General features: G+C 44.5%; 1 protein-coding gene and 1 pseudogene across 1 annotated transcript in view; both read left to right on the top strand.

Annotated features, from left to right (window-relative positions):
• The window catches only part of LOC127776049 (leaf-specific thionin BTH6-like), a 36,738-nt gene extending 27,241 nt beyond the window's left edge, over positions 1 to 9,497 (top strand). The window contains exons 3-4 of the mRNA XM_052302366.1: positions 9,221 to 9,289; positions 9,397 to 9,497. Coding sequence (XP_052158326.1) covers positions 9,221 to 9,289; positions 9,397 to 9,497 — 170 coding nt within the window. The remainder of the gene's footprint in view (positions 1 to 9,220; positions 9,290 to 9,396) is intronic.
• A 9,878-nt stretch (positions 9,498 to 19,375) lies between these two features.
• LOC127776961 (thionin-like) lies at positions 19,376 to 20,123 on the top strand (annotated as a pseudogene).
• The last annotated feature ends 1,625 nt before the right edge of the window (positions 20,124 to 21,748 follow it).

Below are 21,748 nucleotides of genomic sequence, written 5' to 3'. Positions count from 1 at the left end.
TCACAAAAAAATGTTCATCTTTTGGAAGTGTTATAATTTTTCAATTCAAATATGTTTGTTAAGTTGAGACAACTGAGCTGGTATCATTGAGTAGACTGGTAGATTATGCAACCATGCCAAACTTGGCATATCTTCTTTTTTTTTATCATGGTACAGTCGGGATATCATTTAACATTTTCTCTTGTGGTGATCTAGCAGAACATAGGGTTTTATCTTGAGAAATTCTAGATTTCTATCTGTAAGTTCAATAATCTTTACCACAAGTATGGATTGAACTAGATGCAAATTAATTAAGCTGTGGTTGCAAATTGAATTATGTGAGTGCATACTATCATTTAGCAATGTCAACAGATTAAATTTTGAGATATTTGGATGTAGTATTGAAGTATCAATTAGTAATATAGACAGGTTGGATTTTCAGATGATTATGTGGCATATCATGCATTAACGAAAAAACTATTACTCAGCAGTCGTATTATGCTTAAAATTTTCACTATTCAAGATTATCAGTTTACACTCATTACTGCTTTCAGCATGTTTGCAGAGCTGACACTTCGAGGCTATCTATCTTCTGTTGTACAGTGAAGTTTAGTAGTAATTAAGAAAGTGTAAGTCATAATTTTTTGAAGTTCTCTATTTCCATTAGCTAAAGCTAGCTTCCTCTGTCGAAGTATATTGTAGCTGCACATATATGTTAAACTGATTCATACTAGTCAGCTAAGGATGCATATCTTCGTGCCATGCATGTCTGTTTCATGGCAAAAGATATGCAAGAAGTAAATGAGATGAAGAAGGGGCAACGACCTTGTCCTCCCACCAGTAGACGAATTTGGCTGGATTTGGAATGTGGTTGGATTTGGTTGTTAACTGGGTTGTAAGTTTTGTGTTGTATTGGATGTTTGTCGGGTTGTGTTGGATGTTAATTGTGCTTTAACCTTTGTGCTATATGGGTTGTTATTGTGTTTCATTGTTGGCCCTGTATGGGCTTAGCCGATACTAATGTAAATGAATACAACATGACGGGCTGAAAATGGTGTGGTATAATATTTGGGCCTATATGGGCTTTTGCAATGGACATGGCCCATTTATTATTTGATATTAAAGCAAATGGATATAATAGAATTGCGTTGACAATATGCTACAACATAGATGGACTAGGCTAAAATCTAGTCGGGTTTGCCATTGGACTAAACCCATAAACAAGGTGCTCAATACATGGATTTTAATGGGTCATCAGCTATTTTATGACGTTTTTTAGGCTAGATAATGAAAAATATGAGCGTCACAAAGTTACGACGACAGAAGGATTGTCACTAGATTAATAGAAAAAAAATCTTTCGTCATAGAACGCTATTAGAGATGCATGATATGTCATAGCCTGAATTTTCGTTACAGGATTTATAAAATATTTAATAAATTATTAATAGAATTTATATTAAATGTTTATTAATTTACAAGTGAAGTTAAATGTGGGAAATAAAATTTCCTAAATATAAAGCATGGTTGGATTTAATTTTTTTTTAAATTCTCCTTGATTAATTATACTCTCTGGAATTTTCTCGGATTTTTCAGAGCTCAATTCCTAATTTTAATAATATAAAGAATATTTCAGTAATTATTCATATTAAATTAATCATTAAATGAGCTGGTTTCAATTTTTTTAAATACTTAGAGTGTCCAAATATGTTCAAGATTTTTCTTGGAATTATTTGAGCATTGGAAGTATTTTTAACAATTGAAAGATCATCTCATTGGTTAATTTATTTGGAAAAGCAATAAAATCTTCCTTCCTAGTCTTGGGCCGAATTCAGCCCATTCTCTCCCTTCCTCTCAGCCCGGCCGAAAGTCTGTTTGTCCTCCCTGACGCTACAGTACTCCATCTCCAACCGTCTCCTGCCTGTGCACGCTGTAGCAGAGCCCGATGCCGCCGATCCCCTTCCAAAATTCGGCCTACTCGTTGCTCCTTTTTCCAAATTAGTTTCGGGAATGGAATCCTCTCAATCTCCTCTTCCTTTTCCCTAGGAAATCCCAAAAGTTTCTATGGAAATCCTTTCCAATTTCGCGGTTCAATTTTTCCTTTTTCCGGCGAGAACCCTAGACTTTCCCAAGTTTTTCCCGTCGATGTGGGCTTGATCCCGAGCTCCCGTGCCTATATAAAGGACCCCCTCGTCGTCCTCAAGTCCCGTCCTCCGCCGTCACCAGAAACGCTCTCCCCGCGCTCGCCTTCTCTCTCCACCTCCGGCCGCCGCTCCAGCCGCAGTGCGCCGTCGCCTCGGCCGTCGCCAGTCAGCGCCGCCACCTCCCTCGGCTCCGCAAAGTCGAGCTCTATCCCGGCCGCTGGTTGTTTTTCGCCGAATCCCACCGGAGATTGGCCGTCATCATGAACCGGAGCGCCGCCGTCGCCGCCATGCCTCCAGCCGCGCCGTTCGTCGACGTCCGTCGTCGCCTTCAGTCGCCGTCATCTCCATTGGATTCGCAGCTGCGAGGAGAAGCCCGTCCGCCATCTGTCATCCGCCGAAGATCGCCAGAAAGCCATCGCCGCCGTGGACCCGAACCTCGCCGCCGTCCCGATCTCGTCGCCGGCCATCTCCTTCGCCGTTCATCGCTGCGTAAGTGTTGGTAAGCATCGCCATTGCCTCCTCTTTCTCCCGGTGCCCTCCATTTGCATTATTGTGCCGTGATCCGCCGGCAACCGCCGCTCCTATGCCGTTCCCAGTGTAGTTTATCCCTAGGGTCTTAATCCCATCTAATCTAATCTTGTTTGGCCCTAGCGTCGTCATCGTCTCCGTGTGTTGCCGCCGGTTCACCGCCGTTATCTATCTCTCTCCGATCGCTTTGGTTCGGTGGGACGTCTATCCGTGTCTCCTTAGTTTAGATTTCAACCCATCGGCCGCACTTGCTAAGCCGCTTTGTCGCAGCCGTAGCCGTGCCCGTTGCGTTGTTGTTCGCCGCACTGCTGCCCTAGCCTGTGCACCGTCGCTACTGGTTGTGCCGCTGTTGCTTGCCGTCACCGCTGCGCTAGTCGCCTAGCTGCTATTATGCCACTCCCTGCCACAGTCGTGTTGCTGCTGCTGTGCGTTACCGCTTGCCGCTAGCTGCTGTTTGGCCGCTGCTCGTGTGTGCCAAGTTGTTGCCGTCCTGCTACTGCAACCACCGAGCCACTGGCCGCTGTGCTGTGCCGTGCCGTTGCTGCTGTACCGTGTCGCAGCCGTGCGTCGCTTAAACCTAGCCGCCGCTATCCCACGTTGTCGTTGTTGTGGTTTGTTCGCTGTCGTTGCCCGGTAGCCGAGTTGCAAAGCCTAAGGTGCATCCCTTAATTCCTACCGGCCTATCGTTTGTCGTACCGGGGCTTTATCGTGAATCGTGTCTAGCTCACCGGTTTAGTTGCAGCCGTTATTGAGTCGTTCGCTTGTTCGTTCAAACGAGGTGTTCCCCTTGCTTCGTTCGTTCGTCCGTGTTGAGTTGTCCTTTAGTTTAGAGCTGTTCAGAGCTGCCGGTTCCGTTCGCCGGTTTCGGTTGATCATTTGGGTGATCCTGTATCACGTAGAATTGACTCGTTAAGTCGTTATCTCGTGAGGCTCGCTTGCCAGATCAATCTAATCCGTTGAATCTTGGTCAACTCTATCTCAAGATTAATCTTAGCCATCCAAAATATATATAAATCCGTTCTCTCTTTTCAATGGCATATTAGTTCTTTTTTATCATATGGCATCAACCAAATATAATCTAATCTTTTTCCGGAGGTTGTTTTAATCTTTTATCTCAGTTATAAATTATTTGTAAATTGTTTAATTAATTTGGAATAGTCCTTTCTTTAATAGGTTTAATTGGAATTAATCTTGTAAAATTCATAACTAATTCATATAAAATCGGAATGAGGCCGTTCAAGTCTCATAATTCATCTAAAATCATGATCTACATGTTTGTTTACTTTATGTGTACTATTTATTTGGTTTTTATTAGTCTTTTTCCTCGTTTTGCGTGTTAGCTTGTCGTTTTCGTCGTTTCGAAGGATCGCGTGTGCGTCAGAAGTGTTCAAGAAGATTAATTGAAGACCCACTATTGCAAGGCAAGTCACACAGATCCCAAACACAATTCCTTTGAGCATGTTGATCCTTTATTTAAATTCTCTATTTTTTTCAACTGTGCATTTATTTTCGAATGTCATCGGGTGGTGTGAAACTGTTTCTTTGTTATGGCCAATTTCCATTGATTATCCTATTTCTTGATTACCTCGGGTTATAATTTGACTAGTTGGATTTATATCTTGGTTCAACTAGATGTATTAGATATAATTGCTTAGTCATGCTTAGAAACATTAGCACACTATTGGGATAACTAATGTTTCACTATTACTTAATGATGTACATGGTAAAGGTAGCTCACGATGGTCAATCGTGATTGGTTAATTAATTAATGTACCAACTAAAACTTGATAATGGTGGGTTGTGAGCATATGGTTTTGATGGTCGTGCTCATGACAATTAAGGACCGGTTCACGAGTTTCGATTGTGAAACATTAACCGTGCCAACCACAAGCCAGCGTGGGCAACAGCTTTATCTTTTGTATAGCATGGTTCATTGCGGGGCACCAGACTGAGAAGTGGCGGAGATAAGCCCACGGGGGTCGCTGGGGAGTCCATGCCTTGTTTATAAGGGGGTGATTATGATCCAGGAATGGTGCGCTGTGGTGGATTGTGTTGTGCGAGGGGTACTGTCACAGCTCCTTTCCAAGGAACCGTGGTGGTATTGAGGCGCATGGTGACATGTTGTGGGGCTGTGTCTTGTGGGTACAGTGGTACACCTCTGGCTAGAGTAAAACTATTCGAGTAGCCGTGCCCGCGGTTATGGGCGGGTCTAACAATGCCTTTCGTGATTAGTCTCACACTTCTCACCATAATAAAAGATGCTATAACTGGTAATAATTTGATTAGCTCCTGGTTTGGAATGGTATATTCCTGGTTTGGAGATAGATCTGTACAGCCAGGTATGGTTGTTCAGGATGGTTGGGCCTGTGCAGCATGGGTATGCTGTTCAGTGTTGATTAATATTGATGATTAATTGCTCTACTATTTTACAATTCTCAAATGTTTGCTAAATGCTGCTTTTGCAAATGAGCCCTATATTATGCCATCCTTTGGTATCCTTGTGCACTTGCATATTTGCTGTGTGGCTTGCGGATTATTCCATGTACTCACCTTGCAATAATCAATCAAACCTCAGTTGAAGAGAAGTCGCAAAGGAGAAGACGTTTGGCTTCTACCCCAGTTGAGCTGCCTGTGAGAGTGGAACCGGAGCTTCGCTAGACCGTAACTCCGCTGTTGTTTTCTCTTTTCTTTTGTAAGTATGTAACGTTATTATTATGATGAATCTGTATATTAAATTGTCAGTTTGTGTACCTCGGCTGATTCCTGGATGAGGATTTTGCACAAATTAGTTCGGAAATTACTAGTGAATTTTTGGGCGTGACATGATAGGTGACGAATGAATTTTTGTCACGCAAGCGTCACATATTATGAAACGTGACGAAATTTTATGTGTTTGTGACGTAAATGAAGCGTCATCTATCATAAGATTTCCTGTAGTGATCGCCGCTGCCGCCTGGCTGGCCGGCCTCCCATCCCGCTGCCTCCCCTCCGGTCGGATCTGGCGGAGGGTACGGCGAGGCCGCCGCCCCACGCCCGGCCGTGCCGGCCGGCTTCCCATCCTGCTGGATCTGGCGGAGGGGAGGCTGAGGCCACCGCTGCGGCCACCGAGACAAGAGAGAACGAGAAAGAGATACTGAGAGCAGAGGACAGGGAGATCGACAAAGATCGGGAGAGATAGAGAGAGCGCGAGACAGAGGATCGAGGAGATCGAGAGAAAGGCATGGGACATTATAATAGGTGGGAGAGAGATTTCTTGTCACGCCCAAAAATTCGCTAACCCAATTTTCAAGTAGAATGTGTATTAAATCTCTGTCTAGGACCAGTCAGAGTAAACAAACGACAATTTGATAGGCAGATCCACGTCTTACAAAAATAATAAAATAAAACTCACATACGCAGTGGAAAAACAAAATAAACTAGACTTAATCTTCACTACCAAAGCGAAGCTTCCTCCGTAAACCACAGGCAATCCTCGACGTCCGGAACAAGCTCAATCCTCGAAAAACTCACCATCTGAACCAACCTTTACTTCTAGGGGGCGGGGATAAAGCAAGACTGAGTACCAACCACCGTATTCAACAAGTCATACCAACGGGAAGGTATGATGCAAGGATATTCACAAAGAAATGGCACATAGGATAATTTGCAGTAAAGCAACATTTATAAATCATATTTTGAAATAGTAAAAACAATATATATGGTTAAACAGTATTAAATCATCACTGTCCAACGCTAAATCCACGTTGCAACAGGCCCAACCAAAACCACCTGAACTACACCAATTCTATAAGTCAAATTATTATAGTGGGACTAATCATGCTGAGCTGGTTCACCACCCAATAACCGCGGGCACAACTATTTGAATAGTTTTAACTCTGATTAGAGGTGTACAACTTTACCCACAAGACACGATTCCACACATGTTACCATGTCTCGAAGTATCGCCACGATACCGCAAAGGGGGAAATCGTGACAAAACCCGTCATATAACTCTCCCTAACCGAACATACCCACCTCAGATTTCACCCCCTCCTTCTCCCAAGTTGGGAAGTCCCCTCTCGTGCCTAGGTAAATCCAGCTACAGCAGAGACCAATGTGCAGGTCCGAACTGCACCATTGCCTCTACCCTTGCCATGGTATTCAGCCTAGAGCCCACGCTGGTATGTGGTAAGTACGAGTATATTTTCCAAGGATTCCCGAGAACTGGTACTTAATTGTCATGGGCACAACTTCCAAAATCATGCATGTACCCACGACCCACTATTAAAGTATATTTTAGTTTAATTAAACCATAACCATGGTGGTACACCAATAATAAAATTCAGGATTAAATTATGATGAATCCCATTGTAAGCTAATTGATCTAAGCATGGGTAAGCATTCCTAAACCAATCATCTAGTCAATTATAACCCAAGTTATGATCAATGATTTTATGAAATAGGCTCAATATGATCAATGATGTATGTATGACTTGCCTTGCTCTTGAGCTGACTGAACCTTGGCGACCACTTCGAAATAAACTGGATCACCAGAACTAACAGAATCTAAATGACAAACAAAGCAAACAAGAAATACAAGCAATAAGGCTACTGAAACAGCAAAAGAAACCAATTTTAATGGATTCTAAACATTTCAACAAGTTCACTGCAATTTGAATGGGCTAAAACGGAGCTTGGATTTTTTAGTTATGAATTTTACAATATGAGCTACGTTATTACTAATAACCAAAAAACCTTAATCAATTATTACATATTAATGCCCATAGATAAATAGATCAATGTAAATAAATCTCCGGTAAGCAAGCCTCACAAATTAACGACTCAACGAGCCAATCCTTTGTGTCACGGGACCATCCAAACGGTCAACCGAACCGGTGAACGGAACCGGCGGCTTAGAACGACTACGGAAAACTAGACATGGTTTACGGCAGAGGCTCGGTATGGCAAACAATAGGCCGGAAGGGGGTTAGGGATGCACCTACAGCTTTGCGACTCGGCTACCGAGCTACGGCACAGTGGCAAACCACCATGACGACGCGGCAGAATAGCGGCGATGGCAGCTAAAGCAGTGGCTAGGGCACGTCTCGGCTAGGGTGGCAACAGGGCGGCGGAGGCGCGGCACAGGGCACGGCGGCGGCGGCTAGGGCACGGCCGGCTAGGGCAGCTAGGGTTTTACCGGGGCTAAACAACTAGGGTTTCAATGATGACACTAAAAAGAATTAACACCCTAATCAGGAGATTATGGATAGGTTCCTCACCAAACCGAGATGATCGGCAAGGAGGTGACGGTGACGACGGTCCGATGGCAACACGCGGAGACAACGGTGACGTTAGATCGAAACCTAGGACGGAAACAAATTAGATCCGGATAGATAATGGCGATAGCCATGACACAGAGAGGGAAAACGGATTACCGGCGACGCTAGGGTGATGACGGCGACGGCGGGAGGTGGTGGCACTGACCGGCGGCGGCGGAACAGCGGCGGGCGGCAGCGCGGCACTTGGGCTAGGCGGCGGCAGCGGCTAGCTAGGACTAGGGACAAAACAAAAACAAAAACGAAAATAGGGAGGGGCTCTAACTTATATATGAGAGGGGAAAAACTAAAGGAGATGGGGCCGGAGGGGAGGAGGACGACTCGGACTCGAACAGGGGGAGGGCGGCGCGCGCGCGGGGAGAGGAGGTGGCAGCCGAGTGGGAGGAGGAGAGGGGGAGGAAAAATAGGAATTGGGAAAAGAGGATAGGGACTTTCCCAATGGAAATGACGTGCAGTACCGTTTTAGGAACAGAATAGAAACGGATCCCGCGAATGAAAACGGACACGGCTCGTCATGCAAAACGAAACCGCGAACAAAGGGGGCAGTGAATCGGGCACGATTCACGACCATAGGTGAGAGAGAAAAAATATTATTACTTCAAAACTTGATAATTTAGATTAACATCATTAACTCCGATGCTCTGAATATTCTGCTTTAAGTCCTGTTAATGATTTTAGAGCAAAGAGAATTAAAAAAAATTCTCCTTGACAATTCCGATTATTAAACATATCGTTAATTGTTTTCTCTTGGTTAACCAAAGTAATTTCTATAGGCAATTCATTAGTGAATTAGAAATTAATGAAAAGGGGAAACTCCGGGTGTGACATTTCTAAGAAAATTTGGTTGGGCTTTTTAATCGGGACAAAAAAAGATGCTCAGTCCCGGTTCCTATTCAAACCGAGACTAATGTGGTTTTTGGCCAACCCAGCAAAGATGGTTTGTTCCATTAGTGTCTACCTATTGTGCAATAGTGATTAGTAAGGCATAAGATGCCATGTGGTTAAGCTTTAATGTCTCATCACGTTCACCACATGGGCAGCCAAAGTTTTCCATGAAATGGGAGTTACAGTCTACAGAAGGCAGTTCTCACTCTGCTGGAATATAATTAAGTTAGCTAGCTAAATTTGTAATATCTATGGGTACAACCATCTCTAACTTTTGCGCTGCTAATTTTGTAATTTCTATGGGTACAACCATTCATGGATGCACTAAATTAGTTTTACATGAATCTAACACACGTATGCTTGGTTTTGTAGAGGAATCGGATGTACTTGATTTCTGCAAGCTGGGATGTACTTCCTCCGTGTGCAGCACCATTAACACTTGTAAGGCTAGAGAAAACATCAAACTAAATTACTCCTGATTTTCAAAGAAAATGTAAAATGTATTTGTTTTATATACCTAGCTAATGTATAGAATCATTTTTTTTCAGTTGCTGTCAATGAAGAAGGGAATGGTGCCGTGGATAGTTGCAACAATGCACGCTACCGCTTCTGCTCCAAGGAAGCTGAGGTCGTCACTGTTGCTTCCTAAGCAAGTGCAAGATGCAAGCATAAGGTGCTTCACACATCGAAGCCTATATATGCAAGGCTATGCTATCCTCGAGAGTAGCCATAAATAAGTTGGATATTATGACGCCCAAGCCAGTGTGCCGTCAACCTCTTTTGTCTTGTGCTCTTTTGTATTCCAATAAGCCATAATAATCGCAATCTGCCATCTTGTCTTGAGGATGTGACCATATCAAGAGTGACGATATCATTGGCTAATAAATATAGCATCTTTGAAATTGGCCCATCAAAAAACCAGAAACATACATTATTTTTAACGAGCCTTTTATTTATGGGACTGTTTATATATCTGTTGACTGAAAATCTCACCTCCAATCTTTAAAAATTTTGACTGTTGGATATGCTTTGAGATTCGTGTACAGCCTTAACCCTAACCTTTTCCTCCCGTTCCTCTCCTCCACGCGCATTCCGCCGCCGCCGCCGCCACCGCCACTGGCCCAACACGCCACTACCTGCCTCGCCAGCGGGCCGAAGGGAGTCAACGGTGCCGGCGAGGTCTCCCCGGCTGGGCCCCTCCCCTCCCGTTCCCTTTCCCCTCCCTGTCCTCTTCTTCCCTCAAGCCGATGGCGGCCATCTTCCCCGTCTCCGACGGTGCGGCGCCACCATCGGCCGCCTCTTCCTAACACATCTTCTGCTTTGCCCCCGCCTCCTATACCAGCCCACCACCAGCTTTCGACCCCGCCCTCCCGATCCGCCGCCCACCGCTGGGCTGCCGCCTCCCACGGTCATCCCTCAAGCTGGCGAACTCCCCCCTCTTCCCCTCCCCATAACCCCCCCCCCCCCAGCCAACCCCGGTACCCTAATTCGTCAGCTCTCTACCAGAGTTTGGGTTCTCCGGCGCCGAAGAAGAGGTGGTCGCCGGAGTTGGAGAAGAAGAGCACGAATCTTGAAGCACATCCAGTTGCCGGAGTTTAGGTTCACCGGCGCCGGAGAAGAAGAGGTGGTCGCACTAGTACAAAAACCCCTATAGGTGCCGGTTGGGAACTGGCTATAGGTACCGGTTTCTTTGTCGGCACCTTTGTCTCAACTTTCTTTGTGCCGGTTCTAAAACCCGCACCTATACTATTAAAAAAATTAAAAAAAAATGGCACCTACACTGCCGCCGGCCTCCTCCACCGCTGCCACCACCACCTCGCCCGGCCTCCACGCCGGCACCTAGCCATGCCCGCCTCCGTGCTAGCAGCCACCACCCAACGTAGTGCTGGAGGGGGGAGGTCCCCCGGGAGAGAGGGGGCTGGCCAGATCCAGCCCTCCTCCACCACCGCCACCCCAGGGTCAGCTGCCGCGCCCGCGCCCGCGCTGGCCGGCCCTCTCCAACGCCCCGCCGCGCTGGACGAGGAAGAGCCCGCGCCGGCCGGCCTTCTCCACCGCCGTGCCAGCCGCGCCCGCACCGGCCGGCCTTCTCCACCACCGCGCCGGCCGCACCCGTGCCGGCCAGCCCTCTCCACCGCCGCGCCGGCCGGCCTTCTCCACCGTTGCACCGCCCTGGAGGAGGAGAGAAGAGGGAGGGTGCCCGGGCCAGAAGGCTGCCGCCGCTACTCCGTCGCCGCTGCTGCACAAAGGGAGAGTGGCGAGAGAGAGAGGGGGGTTCCAATTATGATCCGTCACAGATAAACATAACCAACGATGAGTTAAAATAACTACCCGTCACATATGAATGTTACATGTGACGGATTTTGGTTACAGTCCATCAAGGTTAACTCTTACCATTGGTGGGTCTTTTAATCCAGAGTTATCAGTGATCACTTATATGTGATGAGGACCTAACGCATCGCAGGTAAGGGTATGAGTCCGTCACATATGACCTGATCGTATAGTGTGAGGTCATCCTCTAGTGTACTGCACAGGCCGGTTCCCTCGTGGGCTGCTTGTGAAGTAAAACAATCGTGTTAAACATAGTTTTTTGGTAGTGTGTTTCATATTTATTTTTCACGCGTTGAAATAGGACAAAAAGTTGTTTCTCACATTAATTTTCACATAAATTGTATTTCACTGTGATTTTGATCCATATAGTGGTTTTCACTAACATGAACTCATTGTGGGCCTGATCGATTGAGTGACCTGTACACCGGTAAAAAAAGGGTTAATTGGATCCATGCCACTACAAATATGTGAAATTAGAAAAATGCCACTACTATTCACGATATTAATTGGATGTCACTGCAATTTTAGAAAATTAGATCCATGCAATTCCGTCGCGTTTTTCCATCCACTCTCTGTTAACACCGTCTCTCCGCGGTGCTGCTTCGCATTTTCCTGTGTATGGACGCCCGCCGCCGCTCCACTCGATGGAGGTCAACCTCGCCGTCGACGACACCATCGTGGAGATCGAAGGCGGTTGCGGCCGGCCGGGGCCCGGGGTCTGGACGCAGCCATCGCCATGTGGGACGGGAAGACGGGGGCCGATGGCGGCGGTGGCGCCGCTGACCGCGCGAAGCTCTAGAGGTCATCGTCGCTGCCGTTGGCGCCGCCGAGCAGCCTCGTGGCGGCGACGGAGTAGTAGGTGAGGCCGTCCTGTTCGAATGAATCAATCTCCCCGACCCCGTCATGTCGCGCGGGCTCACGCCCTTCTTGCCGAATGCCGCGACGATGTTGCTGTTCACCGCAGTGTTGCTCGCCGTCATCGAGTTGCGCCGGCCCGGCGACACCTCCCAGCGGCTCCCGCGCAACAGGACAGAGCACATTAGTTACTTGCGTGTGCAGTGCAGAGCATCATGGCCATGGAGATGCATGTACACTTAGCGCCATGGCCATGCAGGTTTATGCATGTATATATGGACCGGCGTGAGCAGCGAGACCGAGGATGTCAGGAAGGAGAAAGGAGACAACGCTGGGGCAAGATGAGCCTGATAGTCGCCGCCGTGAGCGTGAGAGGGCCGCGACGCTGGTGACTACAACGCCCGTAGCTGGAGCTCCTCGTCATCTTCGTCGCTTCATCCGCCTCCTCGCGTCATTGCTGCAGTGCTGGAAGAGGTCGATCGGCGGGCGAGGTGCGGCATTCGGCTGCCGCACCATGAGGGCGTCGGACAGTCTGGCGACAGCCGCGCGCGCTGTCAAATTGGCTTGCGGCCGTGGCCGTGACGAGGCGGCCGCGCGGGCTAGACGGCGCCGTGGAGTACGGGCTCACCGCCGTGGCCGCCGAGCACGGTGTCGATTGGCCGGAGGTACCTCGACGCCGGCCTGCTACCGCTGCCGCCGCCGCCGGCGGCATGCGGCGAGGTGAGATCGTGCTCCTCGTCCTCCGCCCAAGGCGCACCGTCGCCGCACCATGACCTCCCGGCCGGCGTGCACGAGCCCTCAGGGACGGCCAGTGGGCGCCCGTGGGTGGCGTCGACGGTGTAGACGCAGTCGCTGGCGCTGCAGTCGACGTCGTCTGGGAAGTACTCATCATCACAAAAGTCGAGGTTGCCGGCGTCGGAGTAGGCGCCCGTGGGACACAGGAAGGCAAAGCCAGGAGTGACGCAGAGAGACGGCGTCAACGTGGAGGGATGGAAAACGCGACGGAGTGGCATGGATCTAATTTACTAAAATTGTAGTGGCACCCAACCGATATCGTGAATAGTAGTGATATTTTTCTAATTTGGCATATTTGTAGTGGCATGGATCCAATTAACCCGTAAAAATATGCACGACGCTGTGTGTGTATTTTTCATTTCTAATAAAGCCAGGGTGGTACTTATCTCGATATAAATATTTGGCTGAAAAATATCGCTGTTTTATATTCTAGGATTAAAAATAAACTTTGATCAAAATTTAACTTGTAAAAAACAGCGTACTATATAATGCTAAATTTTCTCCGAGAGTAGGCCTCACTACTTAGAAAAAAGATATTTCAGGTGGCCAAGATCGTTCTTCCTATACGGACGGCTGTTCCACCTGTAGGGCCTATGAAAATTGACGATTTTCGCAGGCGGACAGACGGTCCGCCTGGGAAGATTATTTTCCTAGGTGGATTGTACCATGATGCGCCACCTGGGAAAAAAAAGGGAGAGCACGCCTGCGATAAGAAGGAGCTGCCACCTTGGGAAATATGCGCCAACTTTTGATTTTTCCCGCCAAATTTTTAATAATATTTTTTTATCAATAATGTTGTAATTAATTAATTAACTAATGCATACACAATATTAGGAACTAACAAACATTTAATACCGACAAAAATACATATATTGCATTAGTGAAAAGTGTCGTCAATATGTTACAACATTTTTGACATTGTCAATGTGGTTTTCACTGACATGAACTCATGTGGGCCTGATCGATTGAGTGACCTCTATATATATATATATATATATATATATATATATATATGAAGGTGACAATAGGCATCGATCCACAGAGAGTAAATTAACATGAGATATGCATGCACATATTAATTATTGATCAGATAGGTAGCTCCAGGCCAGCACGACACACTCGATTTGCATATGTTCTCGTGCAGTTGACGGCACTCCTGATCCAAAGCACTGTAAGTTCAGACTTCAGAGTATCTATCGCTAGCTACCAGTGGTTCAGCTAGCTAGAAAGAAATTAAGATCGAAGCCCAAGTACCGTATCGAATCTGATATAAGGGGGAAAATCAGTGATGCAGGCGCTGCAGTCATTTCAGCGTGTCTGGTGGCATATTTGTAGGTGTATAACTGAGGTGCACATAGTAGTTGCAAGTTTCTTGCCTGGCCAACTATGGTAATTCTCCATGGCATATCTATGGAAATAAGTTTAAATGTGTTCAAAACAACATGGATATGTATGATCCATATCCATGATAAGCTTGTCAAGCAAGGCAAAGTATTTGGCATATATAAAAAGATAAATAGATCCATTTGAGTACAAACAAGGTATTCTAATTATTCCTTCATTAGAATTACATGTGCAAATTTTGTAAAACAACATGTTTGCCGAAAGCTTGAGTTTCAATATATTCAAAGGGAGGGAGGGTACTTGCCTTGATTATGATCCTTAATCGGGTTAACTATATACTCAACCTCCTTATTGATGACATCCACTAGTACAGAAACCCCCTATAGGTGTCGGTTGAGAACCGGCAATAGGTGCCAGTTTCTCTGCCGGCACCAATTGGTTGGCACCAATGACACTAGGTTATTGGTGTCGGTTATAGAACTGGTACCTTTGTGCTCTCCCTGAAATTTTTTTTAAAAAAGGAAACCACCTCCAAGCCGAGCCAATGCTTTCTATGTCTCACATATCACAGAATGTTTTTGATCTTGAAGATTTAGGCCCCCTTCAAATATTCGCAACCGAGACAGCGTGTCAGCTTGAGATGCTTTTCGCTCCATCTTATTTCAATATGGAGCATCTGATTGTCCACATCGTCCATCAGATTATCGAAATTGGTCCCCTATACCTACATCAGATGTGGGCGCCTGAGAGGTACATGTCAGTTCTGAAAGGGTATGTCCGTGACCCAGCTCATCCGAAGGGATCAATGATAAAGATATTACATGAAGGACGCCACACCCATTGGTATAACCCCCGTTGTACACGAGGGTCAGTTAACTGGGAAGTGGACCATAGACAAGAAAAGATTCTATGATAACGACTACAAAGCTGTAGCGGAAGCACATAGCGGCATGCTGCAACAACTCGCCATCCTCGAGCCGTACATTGAGGGACACTGTTGACGGTCGTTAGCGATCAGTTTCGACCGTCAATATTACCAAAATAGAGGAGAACTAGTATTTGGTTAGAACAATAATATTCCACTAGTATTTGGTTCTCTAACCTTTTGCAGAGAATAACCATAAAGTGGAGGAGAATTGACATCAAATCAGACGATAAATCAATCGGATGATGTCGAGAATCAGACTTATGTATGAATGGGCCAAGAACTCAGAAATGACACGACGAATTGGGCAAAATTCACAAGTCTGCGGAGAGGAGCAGTAGAGCAGGCCACCAGCGAAGTTGTTGGCTGGATGGGCCTGCCCCTGGTTTGGCTGTTGGATCCAGGTTTTAGCTGGACGGCTGAGATGAAGCCCCTATGACGGTTGGAGGGTAATTCCGACCATTCCAACCGTCACAACCGTCATAGTTTAGCTATAAAAGGGCTTCACCTCCTCACTTCTTCCACACACCTCAAGCAAGAGCTCTCTTATATTCTCTCAAGTTAGTTTAGTGTTCTTAAGCTAGTAGAATAGGAATAGAGTAGAGATCGGAATCTGGAAGCCTTCGGAAGAGTTCAGGTATTGCTCTAGTAGCTCTTCTCTTCTCTTTTGTAAGCTTTGTACTTTATCTAGAATACTCTTCTTTATACAATTATGGTATTGAAATACTTTCCGAGTATATGAATGTCAACTTTACATATTGTTCACGTTATACTTATTATACTGCTAGCTTATCTGGGAGATGCTTTGGTGCAGGTATAATGTTTGCGTATGCAATTACTCTACGCCATGACGATGATATTAGAGTAGTATCTGGCAGTTTAGACGTGATGTCTAAATTACGGGGTATCATTATTTGGGGTTATATGCTGCGGATAAGAGGTGGGCCGCTGATGGTAACAGCTCAGAATGGGTATTCCTCCAGGCGTGTATATAGTCCTAAGTTACTTTCCTAGGGAGAGTACTCCTCCGTATTTAGCCCCGGTTGTATGGTAATGACGGGCTGTCGTAAGGAGCTTGGTAGTCAGGGGTGGCTTCTCAAAGTACCAGGAGGGCATCAGATAGAGGGTATTAGCTAGTATATCAAATAACTAGAATGTATGTATACTATGTATACTAGAAGTATAGGAATAGATTCTCTTTCTCTTTTCTTTCCACTTAGCTTAGATAATTTAGTATGAGAATGAGTAGTCTGCTTGTGTGTCACACTACCCTTGGATTATCTTAACCCCTGCTTAGACTATGACTATTACAAGTAACATATAAATTATTAGTCAAGTTCTCTATACCATGATCTTGCCACGGGATTAAATAAATACGATACCCTTGGAATACTCTCGGGTGAAATGCTACAATGGTATATTCGTGCGCTTGCGGATGAACTTTGTAACCATAATATACTAGGAGTATTTCTGCGCCATTGCTGGGAATTATATTTCTAGTAATGTCGTTAAGAAATACCAACAGACACATGAACGAGATAAGAGCCTGGAACCCCAGAAGGGCGGCGACTTGGATCTCAAAGGAACATAAATGCAAATTTCCTGAATGGTTGAAGGAAAAAAACTTGCCGTTCGGTGAATCGCTTGCACTGGCTGGCAACTGGCCCAAGTAGCCTCATGAACTCATGGCAATTGTACGACATCGGCGGATTTATGTTTTACACATAGGCAAGGACAAGAAAAGCGCAGGTCAGAATAGTGGAGTTCGTGTGGAGGCGTTGGACGCAATAGGGGAGAATAAGTCATACTACGGATAATACAAGACATTTGGGAGCTTGACTATGGCATTAACATCCAGGTCCCGGAGCTATGATGCCAGTGGGTCAAAGACACAACAGGCCTATCCATCGATTACTACGGCCTTACGGTTCTGGAACGTAGTAAACTAAGCCACAAGGATGATCCATGTGTTCTCGCTAATCGTGTTGCACAGGTTTTCTATGTGAAGGACCCATCTGACGAGCGGATGGACATTACTGTACCGGGAAAGCAACACATCTTTGGCATTGATAACACTACAGACGCGTCAGTTTACAACCAATACAACGACGTCCTATTATTCACAGATCTTCCTAACCAGATCAAGCGAATTGAGACAACCCTTGACGAAGAGAAGTTTTTGTCCGTGTGGAAGGATGGTGTTGCGAAAATTGTAAAACATTAGTAGTGTGTGTATATATATATATATATATATATATATATATATATATATATATATATATATATATATGTTGTTGTGTACAACTTGTTTTTGTAAACGATTAATGTACCCAACTTATGGCTCCCTTCAAACGATTAATGTATCAAACTTATGGTTCCATGTTTATCCATACTATATGTGTCGTTCTCAATTTATATGGTTGAATAATTTATTTCTGGTAATCATATGGTTGAATAATTAAGATGAGGTTTGATCAATATACAAGCGATTTAATTAGATGCCATTGAAATTCATTTGTGGTTAAATAAATATATTTCTATGGTTGAATAATTTATTTGCATTAATCATATGGATGAATAATTGTATTGATGAATTAATTAAGTTGTGGTTTAATTAACTATAACTATATTTAGTTATAGTTAAAGAATTATAGTTAAATAATTTATGGGTTTAATTAACTATAGCTATATTTAATTTGTGGTTGAATAATCATATTGATTAATTAACCATATTAGATGGGATTTATTAATTTATCTGCATTTATTTTTGCGTGCGGGTGGCTTAAGCCGTCTGCACGGGATAATATCATCCCATGCGTGCTACTTAAACTGCCCGCACGGGAATATCGATTATCCCGTGCGGGTGGCATAAGCCACCCGAGGCGAAAATATGGATACGTAAGCACTGGGCGGGCGTACGAAATTTGCACCTACACTGCCCAGTTTTTCACCGCCGCTGCCTCCTCACCGAGCACCAAAAGACGCCGCTGACCTCCACCACCGCCGTCGGCTCATCTCCTCCTCGCCCTTAACGCAGGCGACCTCCTCCCCAACCACCACCGCCGCTGCCTCCTCTACACCTCTCCTCCTCTACCTCTAGCCATCAAGATTTGGGCCGTTGCCGCCTCCTCTCCTCCTCGCCCTCACCGCCGGTGTCGCCGACCTCCACCGCCGGCCACCTCCTCCGCAAGCCATTGGCGGTAATCATTTTTGAGTTTTTTTTGTGAAATTTGTGATATGTGCAATTTGTGATATGTGCACAATTTGTGACATGTGCAATTTGTGATATGTGAAATTTAGGATATGTGCAATATTTTTATATATATGTGCAATTTTTTATATGTGAAATTTGGGACTTAGGGTGATATTTATGAAATTTGTGAGATGACCAATTATCAAATTTGTGCGATGTCAATTGTTATGCAAAAATGTAGATGCAATTTTTTTTATATGTCAATTTTGTGATTTTTGGGATATAGGATATGTGGTATATATGTAATTTTTTTGATAATTATTCATTTATATATGGATTTAGTTCCTAGGTTATCAATTCATCACATAATACGAGGTGCTCCGGGTGCCATGTTGGTTTGGTCGGGATAGTGCATTGACGGAACGAACCAAGACACCTTGGGGCGCCGAGGATCTTGTATTAAGTCATTTTTTTATAATTTAGCAACTTTTATTGTATGAAATTGAGCAATAATGATTTATATGTAACTTTACAATTCAAAAACACACACAAAAAAAAGGTTAAAGTGTGTAGATATTTCCAAACGGCTAGCATGTGCTAGGGTGACTGCACGAATCTATTATACCGCGCAGTCGTCCTAGCACATGCTAGCCGACTAGGATTATCCATTATCTCGTGAGGTCAGTATAATAGGACCGCACGGGATAACTAATTATCCCGTACGGTCTACTTAACACGACCGCACGGGATAATCGACTATCACATGCGGTCCGCCCGTCCGAACGCAAAAATATGGATTTTCGTAGACACCTGGGTGTAGACGGGCAGGTCCTCCGCACGGAAAAAATGTATTTTGACCGCACGGAAAAGTCTATTATGTACTAGTGTAAGTGGCTTGGTCTCTAAACAAACAATACAGAGTCAGATCATCAATATAACTATTGTGAATTAAAATAACATAATCATCTGTATAGGCTTCACCTATAAATAGGTGTGTCTCACTCTCCAATCGTATGCACAACCACAGCCCTCTTCCTTTAGTTTTTTGATCCTCGAGTAAATCTGATTGGAAAACAAGCTAAGAAACATGGAAGGTGTGAAGAGTTTGATTGCGTGTATGCTAGTGCTAGGCTTAGTCCTGCAACAAGAGAAGATCCAGGTGGAAGCAAAGAGTTGCTGCCCATCCACCATAGCACGAAACGTTTATAACTCATGCCGTTTCGCGGGTGGCTCAAGAGACACCTGTGCTAAACTTTCTGGCTGCAAAATTGTTGATGGGAAATGCAAGCCTCCTTACATTCACCACTCCCTTCACCCTGAATCTAGTAAATTAGAAACATTGACCCTCCTTGTCTATATTTCTTTCTTGTGTTCACCACGCCCTTCACCCTAGCTAACCCTGGCAAATTAAAACTTATTGACTCCCTTGTGTAACATTTTGGGCTATTAATTTTGTAATATCTTCTGGTACACGTATTTATTCACACATATACACAATTTTTCAGAGGGATTGGATGTGCTTGACTTCTGCAAGATGGGATGTACTTCGTCTGTGTGCAGCACCATGAACACTTGTAAGCAAAAAAAAAACATCAAACTAAATTACCACTGATTTTCAACCAAAAAATGTAAAGATTCTTGGTTGTATATAGCTAATGTATAGATTGAATCATTTGTTTTCCCTTTCAGGTGCTGGCAATGAAGAAGGGAATCATGTCGTCGATCGTTGCAACGATGCATGCTACCGCTTCTGTACCAAGGAAGACTATCACCGTTGTTTCCTAAGCAAGTGCAACACGCAAGCAGAAGGGGCTTCACACATCGAAGCCTATTGAAGGCTTTGCCACACTGGAGTTCTCCTAAATAAAATGGATATCACAATATCCAAGCTAGTGTGCCATCAATCTCTCTTGTCTTCTATCACTTTGTATTTCCAATAAGATATGACAATCACAATCTGCCATCATATCTTCTCTTGAGGATGTGAGCCTGTATAGAGTGATGATATCATTGGCTAATAAATAAATCTTGTCATCAGGATGGATCCCTTTTGTTAAAGTTATATATAATGCTTGCTAAATACATAGGAACTGAGGTAGCAATGAGTACTACTGTATAATTGGACTACATGATCAATGTAGCTACATAGTATCAGAGAGACGATCTTTAGCCGGCTTGTATCTCTCATGCCAATAAGTAGTTCAAAATTCGCAGCGGCTTCATTTTTATGAATATTGGAGCGTTGAAGTTTTCAATCTGGATCCAAAGACATCGAAGTATCCGTCGTCAAAAAATACGCGTCCTGAAGCCACCTCTTTTTGAATGATCTGAGTACCAGTGCTCCCCTACCTGATGTGCCATTGTCGGTGGGTTATACCCTAGCTCATCAATTTTGGTATTTTCGGCAAGCAAATATGTCGGCCAAAACTTTTGGATTTTCCATTTTATTTTTCAATTTGGTCAAAGTTTTTTCAAATTCAGTAAATTTTTGTTGAATTTTCAAATAAATGTATTAAAAATCTTGAAATTTTTTAATTTTTTGGTGCACTAATAGTTCAGTCTAAAACGAAATTGACAACCCTTGATACGAGGTGACCTGATCTTGCGATCACGACGAACATGATAACTCAACCTTGAAATTAGCTGCTAGATCCATCCTCAGAGCAACTTGTACCCACGTACAAGACATCAATAACGGTAATCACACAAAAACCTTAACAAATCCAATCCACACAACCGGCACGAAAATGATTATATGGACTCCAATCAGGTGAATTTCATGGTGTGTCTGTGTGAACCAGCTAGGACATTAATTAAATCCACATCAAATTCTAATGAAGCCCGAGTGTTATTTGTTTGGTTATAAATATTTATTCGGATGAAAAATATCGGTCTTGTAGTTCACAGTTAAAAATAAACTGTGATTATAGTTTAGGTTTTATAGTGTAACAAGTGTGATCCGCATGGCGTACGTACCTGCATAATCGTATGCATGGTCCTATTTTGTCCATCCAGGTACTCATATATTAAGCAATATATATCTGAAGGTGTCAATAGGCATCTTCCGGAGAGTTAATTAATGAGCATGAGGTACGCATGTATATACGATATTTATCGAGAAGAGAGCTGCCCTAGAGCTAGCAAGGCAGCAGGCCAGCACGACGCCCTCTCATCTATCTGCATGATCTTGTGCAGTTCTGTCACGCCCAGAAATTCACTAGTAATTTCCAAACTTATTTGTGCATAAAAATCCTCGTCTAGGAATCAGCCGAGGTACACAAACTGGCAATTTAATATACAGATTCATCAAAATTACTAAAGCAATAAATACTTACATTGGAGGCACTTAGTCCTCACCACGAAGAAAACAGCAGCGGAAATTGGTTGTGCTTCTGCTCTGTTCATCCGGAAGTGATTCCACCATTCTAAAGCGGGTCCTTGCAACTGATGTGAAGCGAAA

The sequence above is a fragment of the Oryza glaberrima genome, chromosome 6, assembly GCF_000147395.1.
Source record: "Oryza glaberrima chromosome 6, OglaRS2, whole genome shotgun sequence".
NCBI lineage: Eukaryota > Viridiplantae > Streptophyta > Magnoliopsida > Poales > Poaceae > Oryza > Oryza glaberrima.
This window is presented reverse-complemented; position numbering and strand designations above follow the sequence as displayed.